This window comes from Oryx dammah, unplaced genomic scaffold (assembly GCF_014754425.2).
Source record: "Oryx dammah isolate SB20612 unplaced genomic scaffold, SCBI_Odam_1.1 HiC_scaffold_25, whole genome shotgun sequence".
In the NCBI taxonomy this organism is placed as follows: domain Eukaryota; kingdom Metazoa; phylum Chordata; class Mammalia; order Artiodactyla; family Bovidae; genus Oryx; species Oryx dammah.
Genome location: NW_024070209.1, coordinates 43,612,712 through 43,632,754, shown reverse-complemented (window position 1 = coordinate 43,632,754; position 20,043 = coordinate 43,612,712). Strand labels below are relative to the sequence as shown.

General features: G+C 52.3%; 1 protein-coding gene across 1 annotated transcript in view; it reads left to right on the top strand.

Moving 5' to 3' along the window:
• The window catches only part of SH3RF3 (SH3 domain containing ring finger 3), a 156,122-nt gene that overhangs the window by 116,170 nt on the left and 19,909 nt on the right, over positions 1-20,043 (top strand). Inside the window, exons 6-8 of the mRNA XM_040224187.1 lie at positions 3,817-3,987; positions 5,491-5,744; positions 14,460-14,770. Coding sequence (XP_040080121.1) covers positions 3,817-3,987; positions 5,491-5,744; positions 14,460-14,770 — 736 coding nt within the window. The remainder of the gene's footprint in view (positions 1-3,816; positions 3,988-5,490; positions 5,745-14,459; positions 14,771-20,043) is intronic.

The following is a 20,043-nucleotide window of genomic DNA, read 5'->3' as shown; positions in this document are numbered from 1 at the left end:
TATTCAGTCTGGTATTTTCATGCTGGTTTCTGGGTTGAATGAGTTTGTATACAGGCCCATTGAGAGCATGTTTTCCATTCCAGGTGCTTCTATAGTTTTCCTGGTATTTTCTGTTGGTTTTCAAAGCCAGGTGTTTGGGGGGCTGGTCTCTCCTGAGCAGGATCAAGGGGTTGGGTCCCTTCTGACTGGACTGTGGTGGCTGGGGAGGGGTTTCCTGGTGAGTCCGTCTCTCTGTTTCCTGTGCTTTCTGTTGTCCTCCTGGCCTTAGTGGTGGAGGCTCTGTCCATCCAGTGTTCAGGTCCCTCTCTGAGGAGGTGGTCCCATAATGTGGTTGTGGGTTTGCTGTGTTCCTGGGAAAAGACAAGTTCAGGAGTGTCCTCTGCCACTACCTGAAACCCTTTCCTCAGCCGATCCTGCTGATCGAAGGTCAGCAAGCAGGCACATGTTTTGCAGGCCTGAGTCCATGAGGCACTGACACCTAGAGGAGCAGGAGCAGGCTCTTTGCAGGAGGATGGGAGAGAGTCTCACTTATTTCAGAAGAAATGAGCAAGCTGTCATATGGAAGCAGAAGGGTGTGAAGTTAATGAAGGCGCTAAAATTCTTTAATCACTGCTTGATTAGAGTCTATAGACAATTAGCAGCAAGTGAAGATCTTCCATAGAAAAGAGCAGTTATGCGGTGAACGGCGGCTGTTCCCAGCAGGCTGCTCATGGGAACACAGCTGCAAGTAGAGGCTGGGCGGCCACAGCTGCCGCGTGTCCAGACTGCGTGCTGTCCAGCCAAGGGCGCCGGGGAAGGGGCTGACATGCCCCCAGACTCACTCCGCCAGGGCTGCATCAGCCTGGAGGAGGGGACGCCTCTTCCAATGGGCAGGAGAGCCCCCTGCCGGCCACCCGGCCGTGGGGAGATCGTTGTGAACCAGACCTCCCACTCTTGCCTGAACCAAGTACCTTCAGTACCAGCCTTGTGAATGAATCCACCAAGACAAATGAATCCCAGGCCAGTTCTGGAGCAGCCGGCGCTGTGTCCTCTATGGAGGCATGTGCAGAGCTGAAGTCCTTTGGAAGAAGTAGAGAGGGAGCAGGAGAGGAGTGGAGGGGAGGCAGAGGGGAGAGGCAGGTGGAGTACCGGGAATCCTGCAGGCGCTATCTGGCTCTCCCGGCCCTGGGCTCTGTGGGCATCAGCCTGCAGCTCCAAGGCCCAGCCGAGGGCACCCTCCAGGCTGGCGGGCACGGCCAAGGGGGTGGGGACAGAAGAGGTACAGACGATGCACCCTTCCCTGTGGCCACACTCAGACCAGGCCTGAGTGACCAGTGCACTACAGGGACCACAGAACTGCAGACATCAGGCTAGGAACCGCCAGCCTCTCCGGAGCATCCCAGACCTGCACACGAGCCGCAGGCAGACAAGCAGCCCCATGTGCAGGAAAAATGCTGGCAAGGCAATCTGGCTTCCCCTGAGGCATCGAAGGGAACAGGTTGGGGGCAAGGGTGTGCCAGGTGAAGTCAGATTGGTTGACACTCCACCCCCCAGCAGTGCACATGGAAAGACTGAACTTGAACTGTTGAGACCAGAGAACAGGTTGCTCCTCAGAGAATGAATTCACAATAAAGATGAAGATGGTATGCCTCAGGGCCCCCTGCTCTGGGCCTCACTCCAGCTTCCCACGGGGCCTACAAGGCCCTGGGGCCAAGAACAACTGCTTGCCTCCAACTCGCTCCATAAATAGAGACACTCCATCTTTTTGAACCTCAGTTTGCTCAGCTGTGAAATGAGTAACTAGCCCAGCCTCAGATCTCCTGTGGGGCTCCAGCGAGACCATAACAGACTCCAGCTTCCCACCCTGCCTGGACTCCAGACACCTGAGGGGGGTGGGCTCTGCACGCTGTCCCACAGGTGATGGTAGTGCCTCTGAGTTCTGACTGATGATGGAGGAGGGTGCCCCGTCCCTTGGAGTGAAGGGGTCCTTGGAAGCAAGCCTATCTCCCTGCATGGTTAGCGCCTGAGGGCGCCAAGATCACTGGGTGTCTAGTAAATGAATGAACAGCTGAAACCGGAAGGAAACATCACCTCCCACTGCTATGACTCTAGAGGAGGCAGGACACAGGATAAATTCAGATATGCCTGCAGACCCGCTCACGACTCGGCTCAGCAGAGCCCATGGTCCCAGAGGCGAGAGTGAGGCGGGGAGGTGCCCCCACCCAATGGGGGCCCGTAGTTGGTCCACGTCTGGGGAGTCGGGTGGTGGTTTCAGCCAAGTTCACTTCTGTTGCCTGTTTTCTGCCTGTATTACCTCATTAGGAACCACGGTGTGATTCTCTAAAGTACAAGTGGGATTTTGAAAGAAGACTGTTTCTATGTAAAGGCTTAATCGGGGTGCCTTAAGGCCCACAGTCTGAAAATAACTCATTCTCACTGTGATGGGAAGATCCTGAGAGGTGAAAACAAACCTTGTTCCCTGAATGGCTCAGGGATTCCAGGATTTTGAGTGGGATCATCAGCTCATCCCCAGAGATCACTCTGTCATCTGAAGGCCCCTCCCTGGATCACAGACAGACACATACATACACACAGCTCATCGGGCTTTGCTGCAGTTGCTAACACATGTCTTACTTTTAGAATCTGGGTTGACGTCACTGTGGAAGTAGGTGCCAGTGGGTGCTGTGCTGGGTGTGGGGGAGGCTTGCCGGGTGTGTGGGGGGACTATGCCATGTGGGGGGGGGCACCCTGGCTACTGGGACCTCTGAGCCTCTCGCTCGCTGCCCGAGGTCCTACTCTCTCCAGCAGGGACAGTACTTCTCCCTCGGATGGCCCTCTGTCCACAGCTTCATGCTCCACTGGGCAGGTGGACGGTGCAGGTAGCCCCTGAAGTCACCCAGTCCCGGAGGTTAGGAGGCAAAGAAGGAGGCTCCTGGGGCCCAGCAGGGGCAGTGTGCCCACCAGGCCCATCCTGAAGGGAGGCCCAGGAGATGATACTTCTTTAGAAATGCATCTTGGGACTTCCCTGGCGGTCCAGCAGTTAAGACTCCATGCTGCTGTTGCAGGGAGCACATGTTCGATCCCTGGTCAGGGAACTAAGGTCCTACATGCCACATGGTTACAGCCAAAAAAAATTGTTTTAATGCATCTCGTTTCTTTGTTGGAGTGAAGCCCCCACCACTTTTACGGCCCAGATCTTGCAAACAGGGTATTTGCCTGAAACCATTCTCTCTGTTAGGTCAAACCACCCCTTCCACAAACCCCCAAAGTAGCAAAGCACTTATCAGAGGTCCTGAGGGTGGCACCAGGGTCTCAGGACATTTCAAAGAGTCCTGGCAAGTGAGGAGCACAGTGTCTAAGCCTTCACCTAGGGCTCACACCACCAAACTGTTAGAAAATCTTGAAAGTAGAATTTCAGTTAGTCACTGATCTTAAAAGTAGAATTTCAGTTAGTCACCTATCTAAGGAGTCCCTAATTGGGCTGGTTTTTCTTTAAAAGAGCCTCCAAATCTCCAGTTTGCATGGCTAGGTGAGTGGGCAGGTGGGACTAAACGAGGAAACCCACCCAAAGCTGCGTAGTTCTCCCTAAAGCCTTCTCTTGCCCAGCGCATCAGGTATTAATCAGAGAAAAGAGAACAAAATGGGCCCAGACAGCTGGCCCCGCATCTGGTCCTGGCAGGGCCTCTCTGAGTTCAGCCTGCAGGTTGGCGAAGGATGTGGGCCCGTGGCTCCAGGGGTCTTTCCCTAGGGGCTCCTTCTGGTCCCTGACTGCCCCCCAAGTGTACGAGAGCACCCTTCTGTCCGCGGCACCACTCACCACCTGCATCTTGCCTGCAGGTACCTGGCGCTCTACGCCTACAAGCCCCAGAAGAGTGATGAGCTAGAGCTGCGCAAGGGCGACACGTACCGTGTCCTGGAGAAGTGCCGGGATGGCTGGTTCAAGGGCACGGCCCTGCGCACCGGACTCTCGGGCGTGTTCCCTGGCAACTACGTGACACCCGTCTCCAGGTGAGGCCCTCGCTACCTGCCTCCTGCGGCCGTAGTCGTGTGGAGACCAGGGACCATGCCCAGCCTGCCTTCCTGCTGCCCGCTACCCGGGGGGAAGGTGGCTGGGAGGAGCCGGAGAACCACACAGGGGCGCGTCACAGGGCCAGATCTCATGGGCACAGGTGCATGCATGTACATGTGCACACGTATGAGTACAGTGGGTGTGTGTGCAAAAAGCACATGCCATTCACACATGTGAAGGGAAGATTCCATGTTCCCAAAAGTTAACCATTATTACTGAGTGGAGCATTATGAGTAATTAATTTTTTTCTTTCCTTGTCATTTCCTGTGTTTTACGAATTTACTGTTACATTATTTTTATAAACTGGCAAAAACAAGTTTAATAGTTAGCTCAAGGTGACCCAGGGTTGTCAGATGTTTTCATGGAGAGGGGCGTCCCCTGCAGGTTTGATTTAGGGTTGGCCTCACTCTGGGGAGCCTGGGATGCCTCAGCCCTGTGTTCACAGCCCAGGACCTGCAGAGACCTGCTACAGACGGCCCCCCAACCCCACCCCCTCTTCTCCTCACCCCACCAGCTTCTGCTCTCTTGGCAATAAGACTCCAAGCAAAGTAAACACCCAGACCTGCACTGACGTGGCCTGACTTGTACCTTCACAGCAGCAGGCCCGGGAGCCACATCCCCCATGCCCTCCTGGAAAGGCCCACCTTGTAAGCCCCGTGGCCCTGTGGCCCTGTGCAGGAAGGCCCTTCTCCCCACAGCTGCTCAGCAGAGGCTCTGCCTGCTCCCACCATGGGTGGCTCCCTGAGCCTCACAGCTGAGATCCAGTGGAGACAGATGGAGAGTTTTCCCGGCTCTTGGACAAATGGAAGGCCTGTGATCCTGACAGTGGATCCCAGGAGCTCCCCACCTCAGCCCCACACGGTTGGTGCTGGTGCATGGTTCAGGCTGGCCCGTGCAGGGGAGGAGCCACTGGGGCCTGTCTCAGAGTCCTGTACTCCACGGTGCGTCCTGGACTCTCTACATCACTTTCTCTGGAAAGTCTGGGGTAAAACCGCAAACATGAGGCTTGTCTGTGCCCTTTCCTGGACTCCCAGGAGTCCGTCATCCAGAAGGAGCCGGGCCCCTGCCTCCTGCTGCCTGCCAGATGTGCCAAGCCCGTTCCTTCTGCCTCTGTTTGGGGACACACAGCTGTTTGTTAGACTAAATCAAGGCAGTGACTCAGGAACAAAATATTTGATTAGCATCACTTCCCTGTTTCCTATGGCTCTTTCACTGGTTGTCACATATGCACGTGCAGAGACCGTGTGGTTGTCAGGGGCTCTGCTGTTCAGCTGGGCCTCTGGGCACCACATGCCCAGGTCATCTTGGTGCTGCTATAGGACTTGTCCTGGATGGCGTGGCCTCCAGCTCTCAGAGCCAAGGGGTTGAGTGGTTCTTTATCAGTCTGTGTGGCGTGGGTGTATCTGTGCCCTCCCCTGACTTCATTCTGTTCATTTCCTCAGGATTCCTGTAGGAGGGGCTGGGCCACCCCGGAATAATGCAGTCGGAGGGTCTCCCCTGGCCAAAGGGATGGCCACAACCATGCACCCAGGCGGTGGGAGTCTGAGCAGCCCGGCCACGGCCCTGAGGCCAGCCCTCCCCCTCACCACAGCCCAGGTCCCGGCCCAGCACCAGGCCGCCTCTCCCCCACTGGGCAGTTGTCTAAGGCACACCGTCCAGCCAGCGGCCAGCCAGGCCCGGAGCGCTGGCCCCACTGGTATGTAGCAGCCTCCTGGGGACCTCACTCTGGTGGAAAATTTGTGGAAGGTGATCTCAGGGACACAAGTTATGAGCGCCCTTTGGCCCAGGTCTTGAGCAGTCCGTGAAGGGGTGCCCTGTAATCATGAATTTATGCTAGTCCTGGGGAACATGTTGACATATCTTCATAGCCTGTCCTGTAGCTGGAATGGATTAGAAAATTCACAGGTGTTTATATACTTCATGCAGCAAGAGGACTGGCTGGACCAGTGAGGTTACCTTGGCACCTTTGGGTGGCTCTGTGAGCCACTGTGGGTCACCGGCATCTACATGCCAGGCACCAAGGGGTCTCCTGATGAGGCAGCCCCCCCGCCCACCGCCCAGGACAGAGCTGGCAATGAGACCAATCCACAGAGGCGCTTCCTGAGATGCTTTGAGGCTGAAGAGTCATGGCCATTGCTCCTCATGCAGCTTCATCAGTAGAAGACCGACTGGAAGTCAGGACAGTCTAGGTGGCTCCCTGTGTAGCATGAGATGAGAGGAAATGTGGCCAGGTTCCTGAAGGTGTGAACAGGGTAAACGCATCTTGCTTGGAAGCTTGGCAGTCAGCTAAGATGAACTGCTAAGCTTGACTCACGTGGTCCTCCTGGGAGCCAGGCCAGTAACTTTCTGACACATAAGCCAGTAACATTGTCACTGCGTGATGAAAGGGACCCAGGATGGGAGGATGTGCCTCTGAGTTTCATTTAAATGATTCAGAATTCCTTTCTACTCCCACCCCATTCTCAAAAATAATCTCTTTCTCAGAATGTCTTTTTTTTTTCCAAATTATTTATTTATTTTATTTTGGGCTTCCCTGGTGGCTCAGTGGTAAAGAATCCACCTGCCAGTGCACGAGAGAGGGTTTATTCCCTCAGTCAGGAAGACTCCCTGGAGAAGGTAATGGCAACCCACTCCAGTATTCTTGCCTGGGAAATCCCGCGGACAGAGGAGCCTGGCAGGCTATAGTCCATGGGGTTGCAAAAGAGTCGGACACGACTTAGCAACTAAAGAGCAACAACAACAATTTATTTATTTTATTTTTGACTGTGCTGGGTGTTCATTACTGTGCACAGGCTTTCTCTAGTTGCAGAGAGTGGAGGCTATTCTTTTATTGTGGTGCTCGGGCTTCTCATTGTGGTAGCTTCTCTTGCTATGGAGCTCTAGAGTGCCCGAGCTTCAGTAGTTTGTGGCACATAGGCTCAGTAGTTGCAGCTCACAGGCTCTAGAGCACAGGCTCAATCGTTGTGGTACATGGGCTTAGTTACATGTAGAATCTTCCTGGAGCAGAGATCAAACCTGTGTCCCCTGCATTGGAAGGTGGATTCTTATCCACTGAGCCACCAGGAAAGTCCCCGACAGCAGCCCCTTCCTGGTGTTCAGCCTCGTGCTGGGTGTTCTCATTCAGCCACAGTGGGCTCTGTACCAAGGAAGCCCTGTGGGTGGGCTTGGCCCTGCCTTGGTGTAGGTTTGCTAAGACTCACTTTGTAAATGTGGGAGATGATGAAGGACAGGGAAGCCTGGTGTGCCGCAGTCCATGGGGTCATGAAGAGTTGGACACGACTTAGCAACTGAACAAGAGTCCTTCATGTATGTTTCTTTTTTTCCCTTAAATTAGTGAAAAGTGAGGTCTGTTTTTCACCTGGCCAGTAGGGCCCTGGAGAAGAGCTAGTTGTCTCTGCCCTGGAAGAATCTGCAGCGATATCACTTGTGGCCGACCTCTCGGCCCAGCCATTACCTTCCAGCCGGCCATGGCTCAGGGCAGCTGATGGTGCTCATTGTAGCCTCCAGCTGTGGATGCAGCCCCTGAGGCCTAGAGATCACATGCCCAGGGAGTGCCCATCTGCTGCTGCACGGCTGGGGAGACGTTCACTGAGGTGCTGGTCTCCTGGGCCTGGAGCTCCCAGGAAGGGCCTCCTGCTTGTGACCCCCTCATCCATTCCCCAGCCTGCTCTGTGCTCCATGGTGCTGAGAGCCACGGCAGGCCTGCCTCTCATGGACTGTACATCCATCCCAGCCACCCAGCTCTGCACCAAGTGCCCTACAAGGGCCTGTCCACACTCTACCATGTCAGGAACCCACCAGTTCAGGGAGGAATATGACCTGCCCATCTCATTTATGGAATGGAATAACAGCAGAATCAAAGAAATCGGCAAGCCAGAGCAGAACAACACTCTTTCTGTCCTCAGTCACCATGGTAACCAGCATGGGTAACAGGCATGCTCTTCCATCTGTTTAATTCACGTGTGGGAGAGTGAGGCACAGGATGGTTTAATGGCATGCTGGGTGCGTTCCAGCCCAGGGCTCGTCCCCAACTCATGTGCCGCAGCCAGGATACAGGATGCCCCCATCATTGCAGTAATTAGGTATCTGGAGTCCCCACAGCATTTTCCACTTCCTTCTGTGTCTGGAGAGCAAGAACACACTGCTGACAGTGTGCATAGGCAGAGGATCACTCACTGCAGTGACTGCCCCATCTCAGCAAACCCCAGCTCCAGCACCTGGGAGATCCTTGTTAGTGTCCTCAGACCAAACCACAGTCATGGACAAAGGCCTGGTTGCCTTGGCCATGGTGCCCAGAGGGCAAGGGCCCCACATAGCCATTCATTTATCAGCAAAATGCACTAGGAGAGAGCTGGGTGCACGAGGGCCCTGCTGGGGTCTGGACCCATTTCTATCCCCCACCTTAGAGAGGAAGATGAGGAGACCCAGGTTACAGTGGAGTTTGGAAAGCACTGGGTGGAGGCTTGGGGGCTGTGAAGGTATAAGAAGCAGGAGGGGTGCCTCCCTCAGACCAAGGAGGAAAGAGGGGGCGACTGTGGAGGCGCCTGTGGACCATCTTCAGGAGAATGTGATGCTGCCTGGGTTCCTAGAGGACAGACAGGAAGTACCTGAGTGGACCAAACAGATGGGGAATTCTGGCCACAAAGGCATGGAGATGAGCAGGACCACAGTTTGTGCTTGGAATGATTCTGACTGTTTTAGTGTAACTGAGACAGAGGTGGGAAGGAGGAGCAGTGTTGGTGACAGTTTCTCTGCAGAGGCAAGGTGGACGTTAGGTCTAAAGCTCAGAGCAGAGCGTGCAATGTGGAGCACGAGGGAGGCTCTGAGCCCCAGAGGGCAGGCGTGTTGGTGGCTGTGAGCCCTGTGACAAAGCTGAGGGGAGCAAATCAGGCTGTTTCTCTTCCACTGGGTCAAGGAACCTCAATTTTTATCCTGTGGGCAGCAGGGCTCCTAAGAGGATTTAAAATAATAGATATAACCAGATTTTTATATGTAAAGGATAAAGCTAGATTTCTGCTTATGGCCAAGATAAAGCAATGAGGTCAGGATTTACCCTCCCACCAGAAACAACTGAAAAAAACAAGGAATATATAAAACAGTGGTTGTGAGACACTGGATACTAGAAGACCAAGGATGGTGATCCATGAGAGATGAGAACACAGAGGAAGGTCCCAGCTCACCTCCTGGGGAGAAGGCCAGGTGTCAGCACAGGGAGAGCACGGGGCCAGTCCAGAAGGCTCCCTGGGTCGGGGTATGGAGATGAGGGTCTGGATGACCGAGCCCCAGAGAGTGCAATGTCCCTGGCTCAGACACTGAGAACTGATGAGCAGGCATGTGAGGGACCACGTGAGCCAAGAGCACAAGCACTCTGCTGGGAAGTACCTGTTCCCACCAGCCGGCTCCCAGGACACCAGCCACCGTGCAGAGGAGCTGGGGCAGCCGTACCTCACCCACCTGTGTCTGATGGCAATAATAAAGCACCAGGCATGCAGAAGAGCAAGAAAACATGCCCCACAGAGATGAGATCAACCAACCAGTCATCAAAGCTGACCCAGAACAAAGATGCTAAAAAAGATGTTATAATTGCATTTCATATGCTCAAAAAGGTAAGTAGAAACATGGAAGATATTTTAAAGACTGAAATCAAGCTTCTAAAAATAACTACACGGTGTGAGATCAAGAATACACACGGATGGCATTAATGGCAGATTAGACATTGCTTAGAAAATAGTAGTGAACTTGAAGATCTAGCAGTAGAAACTATGAAACAAAGAGGTAGAAGAGAATTTTTTAAAATGAACAGAGCATCAGTGAGCAGTAGGACAATTTCAAGTGGCCAAATATATTTTTAATTGAAGTCCCCAAAGTAAAGGAGACAAAGGTGGGACAGAAAAATGAGTTGAATAAATAATAACCAAAATTGTTCTAAATTTGATAAAAACTGTAAACTCATGGATCAGTGACACTCAGTGACTCCCAAGCACAAGGAACATGAAGAAAACTACAACAAGGCAAAGTATGATCAAATTGTTCAAAATCTGTGATGAAGACAGCCTTGAGAGTCGCAATAAAGAAAAGATACATAGCGTGGGAAAAAACAAGGGTGACAGTAGATTTCTTGTCAGGAACACTACAAGTGAGAAGACAGTGGAAAACCTAACAAGTCCTGAAAGAAATGCATCTGTCAAGTTAGGATTCTACACCCAACAAATGTTTCTCATAAATGAAAGCAAAATAAAGAATTATTCAGACACAGTGAAGTTAAAAAGATGTCATCGCACACCATGAAAAATGTCAAACAGTTGTCTTTAGAAAGAAGGAAAAACATACCAGGTGGGAACAGGCATCTACACAAAGGTTACAGAATACAAGGTCAACATACAAAAGTCGATTTTGTTTCTCTCTATACCAGGAATAGAAGAAGGCAGTGGCACCCACTCCAGTACTCTTGCCTGGAAAATCCCATGGACAGAGGAACCTGGTAGGCTGCAGTCCACGGGATTGCACAGAGTCGGACACAACTGAAGCGACTTAGCATACCAGGAATGATTTTTGGAAATTGGCATTTAAAAAATGATACCAATTTTGATAGCATTAAAAACATAAATTACTTAGGATTAAATCTGATGAAAGATGAATAAGACTTGAACACTCCAAAATATTGCAAATTAAAGAAAGAAATTAAGGAAGTCTTAAGTATTTACAGAGATATACTTTATTTAGGAGTAAGAAAACTTAATGTTGTTAAGGTGTTTATTCTCCAAAAACTGACCTATGGAGTCAGTGGAGTACCAATCAAGATCTAACCCATTTTTTTGGTAGAACCTGACAATCTGCTACCTAGATTCATATAGGCATGCAGAGGACCTTGGCCAAAAAAACCTGGAAAAGAAAAACAAAGTTAAAAGCTAACACTGATTTTAAGACACATTGTAAAGCCGCATTTCTCCACGCCATGCTTCAACAGTACATGAACTATGAATTTCCAGATGTTCAAGCTGGATTTAGAAAAGCCAGAGGAACCAAAGATCAAATTGCTAACATCTGCTGGATCATCAAAAAAGCAAAAGAGTTCCAGAAATACATCTACCTCTGCTTTATTGACTACACCAAAGCCTTTGACTATGTGGATCACAACAAATTGTGGAAAATTCTTCAAGAGATGGGAATACCAGACCACCTGACCTGCCTCTTGAGAAATCTGTATGCAGGTCAGGAAGCAACAGTTAGAACTGGACATGGAACAACAGACTGGTTCCAAATAGGAAAAGGAGTACGTCAAGGCTGTATATTGTCACCCTGCTTATTTAACTTATATGCAGAGTACATCATGAGAAACACTGGGCTGGATGAATCACAAGCTGGAATCAGGATTGCCGGGAGAAATATCAATAACCTCAGAAATGCAGATGACACCATACTTATGGCAGAAAGCAAAGAACTAAAGAACCTCTTGATGAAAGTGAAAGAGGAGAGTGAAAAAGTTTGCTTAAAACTCAACATTCAGAAAAGATCATGGCATACAGTCCCATCACTTCATGGCAAATAGATGGGAGAACAATGGAAACAGCAACAGACTTTATTTTGAGGGGCTCCAAAATCACTGCAGATGGTGACCACAGCCATGAAATTAAAAGATGCTTGCTCCTTGGAAGAAAAGCTATGACCAACATAGACAGCATATTAAAAAGTAAAGACATTGCTTTGCCAACAAAAGTCCATCTAGTCAAAGTTATGGTTTTTCCAGTGGTCATGTATGGATGTGAGAGTTGGACTATAAAGAAAGGTGATGGCTGAAGAATTGATGCTTTTAATTGTGGTGTTGGAGAAGACTCTTGAGAGTCTCTTGGACTGCAAGGAGATCCAACCAGTCCATTCCTAAAGGAAATTAGTCCTGAATATTCATTGGAAGGACTGATGCTGAAGCTGAAACTCCAATACTTTGGCCACCTGATATGAAGAGCCGACTCATGGGAAAAGACTCTGATGCTGGGAAAGACTGAAGGCAGGAGGAGAAGCAGATGACAGAGAATGAGACGGTTAGATGGCAACACTGACTCGATGGACATGAGTTTGAGTAAGCTCCGGGGGTTGGTGATAAACAGGGAAACCTTGTGTTTTGCAGTCCATGGGGTTGCAAAGAGTCAGACACGACTGAGAGACTGAACTGAACTGGACTGATAAAGCCGCAGTCATCAGTGTGGTATTGGTGTGAAGACAAATGACTGGATCAATAAGTACTTTTTCTGAAAACATTAAAGTGTCCATTAATTTGATGAGAGAGGAGTCGCAGTTGCTTTTGTCCAGATAACATGATGGAAGAATGGGGTGAGAAGCGGTGTTTCTGGTATGGAAGTGAGTTGAGACTCCTGGAAGAGGGAATCATGTGGGACTCCTGCCCCTTGTTCTGGACACAGAGAGGATGGTTAATTTTGATACTTCAAGAAGCAATTGTGTGGATGTAAACAAATGGGACACAAGAGAGTTGACGTGCTGGCCTCCTGGGCTCCGGGATGAAGCTGATGGTGTTGGCTGACTCTCACCTCCTGCAGAAGACCGACAGGCAGCCCCTTGAGGACATCTAAGGGCGGAGGCCATGCTGGGGGTGGTCAGTATTGAACCCCTTGCTGGGGGTGGTCAGTACTGAGCCCTCTCCTAGGGGTGGTCAGTATTGAGCCCTTCTTGGGCGTGCTGTGTACTGAGACCCCTCCTGGAGTAGGGGAGGGAATGGAGCCCCACCTGGACTAGGAGGTGAATCTAGCTCTGGCCTGAGGGTGGGGTTAGCTACAGGAGGGGGTGGAGTGACGGACAGGAGAAACTGAGTGCACGCCCCGGGCCTGGAGGCTGAGGGGTTGTGTCCAGACAGAGATGGCCCTGAAGTTGTGGACTTTCCAGCATCCGCTCCTCCCTGCGACAGGACATGATGGCCTGATAGTGAGGGAAGGACAGAGGTGACAATAAGCAGATCATTTTTCATTCACTTGCTTTCTGTAAAGTGCCCACTGAACCCAGTCCTGGGAGGCGGAGTGGACCTGTGAGAGCTGGCAGGATTCAGGGGCCCAGAGTTACTGAGATGACGGGTTAGAGAAGTGGGGGGCAGACTGAGAGCAATGGCATGTCCACAGTCTTTCCTCCAGCAGCCCACATCTACTCTGGTGTCACAGACCAGCAGGCTTAGCTGGTAACAGACACACATTTGGGTCCTGCCAGGTGGGCGACTGAGGGCCCATGGATTCTAACCCTCGTACCAACTGTGGAGTGAGCCCCACCTCTCTTGGGAAGTGTTCTTTTCTTCTTCAGTGGTTTAGTTCTGTGAAATCTGTACAGGTGTTTTAGCTGAGTTCTCTTTTCTCAGACACAAATATTCTGAAACAATTTTATTCAGCGCTTACTATGTGCCAGGCACCGTTCCAGCTGTTTGGAACATGTTAGTGAATGAAACGTGAAGGTCCCACCTCGCAAAGCTTACGCTGGGGTAGGGAGGTGGACGGTGAGCCTTCATCGGTGATCGTGGCTAATGCTTGGCCAGCTTGACCACTGGGTATGGGAGCCAGGGGCTGGGCCGTAACTTGCAGTTCCAGGTGGAGACCGCCCAGCCACACTGTCCAGAGATCCCCTCACATTCAGTGGTGCCTGGTAACCCAGGACCTCCCCAGGCTTCTTCCAGGCTCCTCCACAGTGTCCACTAAAAAAATATGCACAACCTAAAAGCTGAGAGTTAGGTTTTATTCAGTAGGAATGTTAGGACTCGAGCCCAGGAGACAGCATCTCTGGTGAACCCGAGAGTGCTTTGAGGAGGTGGGGGAGGAGCCAGGCTACATACAAGTTTGCAGGGAGAGGCAGGTAATCTAAATATTAAAAGATTACTGTTAATTAAGAGAAAACTATATCTCTTACATGAAGAGATTTAGTGATCTTCTATGTATGGGAAGATACAAGTGTCCAGGATTGCTGAAATCATTTATTTCATATGCACATAGCTATCCTGCTTTTTTATTGTTCACAGACTAATTCCTTGTTCACCGTCAAAGAAGGTGAATGTAACGGTGTGGCCACCTCTCACATTCCCCCAGCTCCTCAGCGCTTACAGGAGAGGAAGCAGCTGATGGCTTCCAAATAGCTGGCTTTGTTTCACCTGGGCTCAGAAATGTGCATTTGAAAAAGGCTTGTATACTGGTAGAGGGTAAAGCAGGAAACATTTCATTTCACTAGGGGCTTTAGGTCTAGAAGGGTTGAACAGGATGTTTGTAAAACTGGAGTGTACTGGCAGACAACTGCAGTTCATACGGTAGGAACGTGGGAAGGGCCAAGGCGAGGGCCTCGGCAGAGGTATGGGCGGGATGGCGAGGCCGCAGCCCCAGGATTGCCTGCAGACTGACCTTCCCCCGCCCTCTCCACCCCTCTCTCCCAGCTGCCCACCCGGCCCAGGTCCAGGGCCGGCCGACCGCCACGGTGTCGCCCCTGCGCACTCAGAACTCCCCGTCTCGCCTGCCCGCCAGCCTCAGGCCTCCCGCCTTGGGGTCCCCGCAGCACAGCCCCCAGCCAGTGACGCAGTGCCCCCGGCCGGCCATCCCGCTCGCTTCAGCAGCCTCGGCCGTCACCCCTCCCAACGTCAGTGCCGCCAACCTCAACGGGGAGGCCGGAGGGGGCCCTGCCAGTGGCCTAACCGCATCCAGCCCCACCAGCGCGGGAGGCAGACCAGACGAGAGGAAAAACGAGAAGGTAAGTGCCAAGTGGGTGGTCCTACTTTTTTGGCATCAGACGCCTTTTAGGGAGGGCGATCCAAGCCCAGCGTGCTCACGCACATCAAAAAAAAAAAACAACCCATCCCCTCCTCAAGACACTGCAGTTCCATCTGCGGAAAAGTCGTGGTGAACTACTGGCTTTGCTGGGATTAGACACCTACTGCCAGGTGTCAGGACGTCTAATAACACGTCTACAGACCTCACGCGCATGTGAGCAGTTGCCATCCTCCTCTACATGCTCCGTCCACGCAGCGCACACAAGGGCAGCGCCGGACACAGGCCAGGGGAGGGCGCCGGCCTCCTCGTAGGTGTGGCTGGCCCTCAACTCTTCCCCAGCAGTGAGGGAAGTGAGCTTATTTCAGGAAGAAACTGAGTCTAGGAAGCTGGCCTCAGTCACCATCAGCTAGCGGTCAGCTGAGCCAAGACAGGAGTCCAGATTTCTATGTCAGCGCCGCAGATGGAATCATAGTTCAGACCACACATGTAACTTGCACTCCTCCTGTAGCCACATTGTGGAAAGTTAAAAATAAGATAAAAAGTGAAATTCATTTTAATGGTGTAATCTACTAGACCCCATATCCAAAAATGTTGTCGTTTCAGCATGGGATCTGTATAAAAAAATCGTTGATGAGCTGTTTTACCTTTCTTCACTTTTGGTCTTTCAGGGCAAGTGAGACGTGTCCAGTGGTCAGGCCACTGTGCTGCCCAGGCTGTGCTGGACCGCAGGCCCGATCCCCAGCAGGGGTCACTCCCTTTATTGGCCTCGCTGTCCAGGTGGCTTTTTCTCATGCTCTTGGCTTTGCTACAGCCTGGGGTATTTTCTCTCTCTCTTTCTCTAGTGTATGCTTTTTAAAGTTCCTTATTCACATATTTGCGCTGCCCTTGTGGCTCAGATAGTAAAGAATTCTCCTGCAATGGAGGAGACCTGAGTTCAGTCCCTGGGTTGGAAAGATCCCCTGGAGAAGGGAAAGGCTACCCACTCCAGTATTCTGGCCTGGAGAATTCCTTGGACAGAGGAGCCTGGCAGGCTGCAGTCCTTGGGGTCACAAAGAGTGGGATACAACTGAATGAGCTTTCATTTTAGGGGCTTCCCTTATGGCTCAGCTCGAAAAGAATCCGCCTGCAATGTGGGAGACCTGGGTTTGATCCCTGGGTTGGGAAGATCCCCTGGAGAAGGGAAAGGCTACCCACTCCAGTATTCTGGCCTGGAGAATTCCATGGACTATACAGTCCATGGGGTTGAAAAGAGTTGGAAACGACTGAGCGATTTTCACTTTCACTTCATTCACATATTTATGGCTTTGATGGATCTTAGTTGTGGCACTCAGGATCTTCGATCTCCACTGTGGCATGTGGGAGGGATCTAGTTCCCTGACCGGGGATGGATCCTGGGCCCCCTGCATTGGGAGAGTGGAGTCTTATCCGCTGGACCACCAGGGAGGTCCCTGTGGATGTTTTCAGACCTTTCAGTATGAAACCAGCTTTGATTGGAACATGCCCCTCAAGTAGACAGCATCCTCTCTGGTCCCTTGACGGCAACACCTGATCCAGATGGTGAGGCTGTCTGCCTGGACCCCAGAGGGTGGTGAGAACGGGGAGCAGAGCGCCTGTCAGTAAGAGGAGGCCTCCTGGCAGCCTCAACTGAGCAAAGGCCAAAGAAGGTAGCCAGTGGAGGCAGCCCAAGAGCCGCCAGGAGGCCCCAGCGGGGAGGAGGATGGGGGTCAGACCTGACCAGGGATGCTCATGTGCCTTCCTCCCCTGCATCCACTCCAAGGCTCACTGCTGGCTCTGGCCAGCACTGTCCGTGGCCCCAGCATGCTGAGGGTCCTTCTTGTGACCCATGTTTGAAACGAGCCTCAGGAGTCGCAAGACCAGCTTAGTGGATTTGGATCAGTGTGTGTTTAGATGGAACAGGACATGCAGCGGGTCGGCAGGCCCAGCACACAGGAAGGTCAGCATGTGTGGAGGTTGGTTGCTATTTTGTGCTAAGTCCTGATTTAAAACTTACTTCAGAAACCTCAGAGCCCTGACTGACCCTGAAGGTGCCTCATGCATAGCGGGCATCTGGTGATGTTTGTTGATTGAAGAGAGTTGGAAAAACTGCCAGTAAAGTTCCCCCCCGCATGACTTGTAGAAAATTATTTACTTTATAGGCCGGAAGAAAGTTAACTTTCCCCTGGTCGATGAAGGGTATTTCCTTGGTATTTCCCCTGGTATTTCCTTTTCACAGAGTAATAGAGTCTGGGAACTGGAAAGAACTTCTCAAGATCTTCGCATTAAACTGTTCATTCTTGACGACCCTCCTAGGTTCAGAGATGCTGAGGCACTTGCCTAGGATCACAAAGCACTGGCTGTGGGGCCAGGCTGAGGACTCTGGTCTCCAGGCTGTCCGGCCCCAGCGCACTGACTTGTGGTAGCCTCCCCTCCCCATGAGACCGTGACTGCTGATGTTTTTGGCTCGTGCAGGACTTGGAGGGCAAGAAGTCCAGGCTAACTGCTGGCAGGAGGCCCTGAGGTCGGCCCAGAAGAGGGGACTCTGGGCCTGGGGCATCTGCCTTCTGGTTGTACATGACTCAAGTGCAGCCAGAAGGGGTCCCATGAGAGTGGACCATTTGACCAAACCCACGCAGAAGGTGTGGCCTCCGTGGGCTAAGCCTCTGGGGGTGGGTTTGGGCCGATGGAGGCCAGTGGCTTCCCTGGTGGCTCAGACGGTAAAGCGTCTGCCTGCAATGTGGGAGACCAGGGTTCCATCCCTGGGTCGGAAGATCCTCTGGAGAAGGAAATGGCAACCCATTCCGATACTCTTGCCTATATAATCCCATGGACAGAGGAGCCTGGTAGGTTGTAGTCCATAGGATCGCAAAGAGTCGGACACAATTGAACGACTTCACATGGTTGCGTGGTTGGGCCAATGACCAGGGCAGAGCAAGCAGGCCTGCTTACTGTAGGGACCTCATGGTGACCAGTTTGCAGGCGAACTGTCCTTTATTAACCACAGCCCCAGATTAAAATAGTGTGTATAAATGATGTGAGGGAGGCTTCCCTGGTGACTCAGCTGGTAAAGAATCCTCCTGCAATGTAGGGACCCAGGTTTGATTCCTGGGTCAGGAAGATCCGCTGGAGAAGGGATAGGCTACCCACTCCAATATTCTTCGGCTTCCCTTGTGGCTCAGATGGTAAAGAATCCGCCTGCAAAGCGGGAGACCTGGGTTCGATCCCTGGGTTGGGAAGATCCTCTGGAGGAGGGCATGGCAACCCACCCTAGTATTCTTGCCTAGAGAATTCCCATGGACAGAGGAGCCTGGCGGGCTACAGTCCATGAGGTCTCAAAGAGTTGAACAAAACTGAGCAACCAAGTACACCACACATGATGGGAGGGATACAATGACATGTTTAATGAAAACTCAGGAATGTACAGTTTGAAGAAATCTTGAAGATGAGGCTTTTTTTGGGGGGGTGGGGAATTGTCCCTGGACTTTTTTTCTAAAAAGGTTTTTTATTTTTGGCTGTGCTGGGTCTTGGTTGCTGCATGGGCTTTTCTCTAGTTGCAGTGAATGGGGGCTACTTTCTGGTTGTGGTGTGCAGGCTTCTCATTGCATGGCTTCTCTTGAGGCAGAGCACAGGCTCTAGGGTATTCAGGCTTCAGCACTTGTGGCACGTGTGCTCAGTAGTTGCGGTTCCCTGGCTCCAGAGCACAAGCTCCATAGTTGTGCACACAGGCTTAGTTGCTCTTGACGTGTGGAGTCTTCCCAGATCAGAGATGGAACATGAGTATCCTGTGTTGGCAGGCAGATTCTTTATCACTGAGCCACCAGGGAAGCCCCAAAGTTGAAGCTCTTAAACAACCAGGCACCTTTTCCTAAAGTGAAGAACCACTGGTTTGTGAATTTATTTCCCCCATTGGGCATCCACACGCCAAGCAAGCTGCTGCCTGTGCTGTTTCTAAGATGTGGACTAGGAGGAGGGCTTTGCTGGCTCTGTAACCAGCGTATCAGTTGTTGCCAAAGTGTTTCCAGTTTCAAGACAGGCCCTGGCTTTCTGTGCCAGTGCCCCCGGCCCTGCCAGCACCACCAGCAGGACAGGGGGAGGCATCCTGCAAACATCCTACCCAGTGGAGGAGTGGACTGGGTCTGACCTCACCAGCACTGGCATCCCCTGCAGGCCCCAACATCACACTGACCTTTGCGGGGAGGACAGGCCCACACACAGGGCACCCTGCCCTCAATCAGCACTGCATCCCCAGTGGGGCTCAATTACACAGGAAACTCAAGGAAGCACACAGCCCAGGAGGCACATTCTCAAGGGCTTCAGGAACCCTGTTCACTCTGTGAATGAGTCGCAGAGGAGTCCGGCGGTCATCTGGCCCCCTATGGGCCATGGAGACCTGCATCCTCCCGGGCACATGTGTGCTGGGCAGAGCTGCCTGCTGCAGCGCTGGAGTTGGTGCCCTGGTGAGTGGAGGGCCCTTTGCTGACTGCCCCAGGCCTCTGGAGGCCTCATGACCTCAGCCCTTCACCTCGGCTCCCTACAACTGGACTGCTGGTGGGAGAAGGCGGGCAGATGAGTGGTCCTCGGGCAGACAGCTAGCCCATCCTGAAAGCACACATCCCCACTGTCAGAACAGTGAGGCTTTACAGGCAACTTACTTTTGGAGAGAATGTGCCATCAGAGCGTCCCTCCCCCGGTGACACGGGTAGGTCGCAGACCCTGAGTAGGACAGGACAGGCCCCTCTGGTCTGTGGAGAGCTCAGAGCCAGCCTGGGACCTTCTCTGCACTCTCCCAGGAGGGCTGGACAACCTCCAGGTCTCCCTCTGAGGCCCCTGGTCCTTGTCCTGGGCTGAGCCTCAATCCACCAACTTCTGGGCCTCAGCTCAGCGTGGTGCTGGTGAGCTTTCAGGGCGTGATGCACACCTGGGGGCCGAGGCCAGGCATCTGGTAACCCCCAGGAGTGAGGCCAGGCCTTGGTGCTCAGCCAGTGCCCATGCCCTCTCCTCAGGCCTGTTGGTCAGCTTCTCCTGCTGGGTGCCCAGGGCATCAGGGTATGGGGTGGGGGGCGGGTGCGGGCAGGAACCAAAACTACTACACAGTGAGTGGAGCTTGAATTTGGAGAAGGAGGGCCCAAATGAATGGATGTATGTGAAAGGTGTAGAGGCTCACGTCGCTGCCCCTGTAGGGGCTCCAGGGGCTTCCCCTGCTTGATTCCTGCATCAGTGAGGTAGCAGCATCACACCTGCCACCATGGGGTTTGG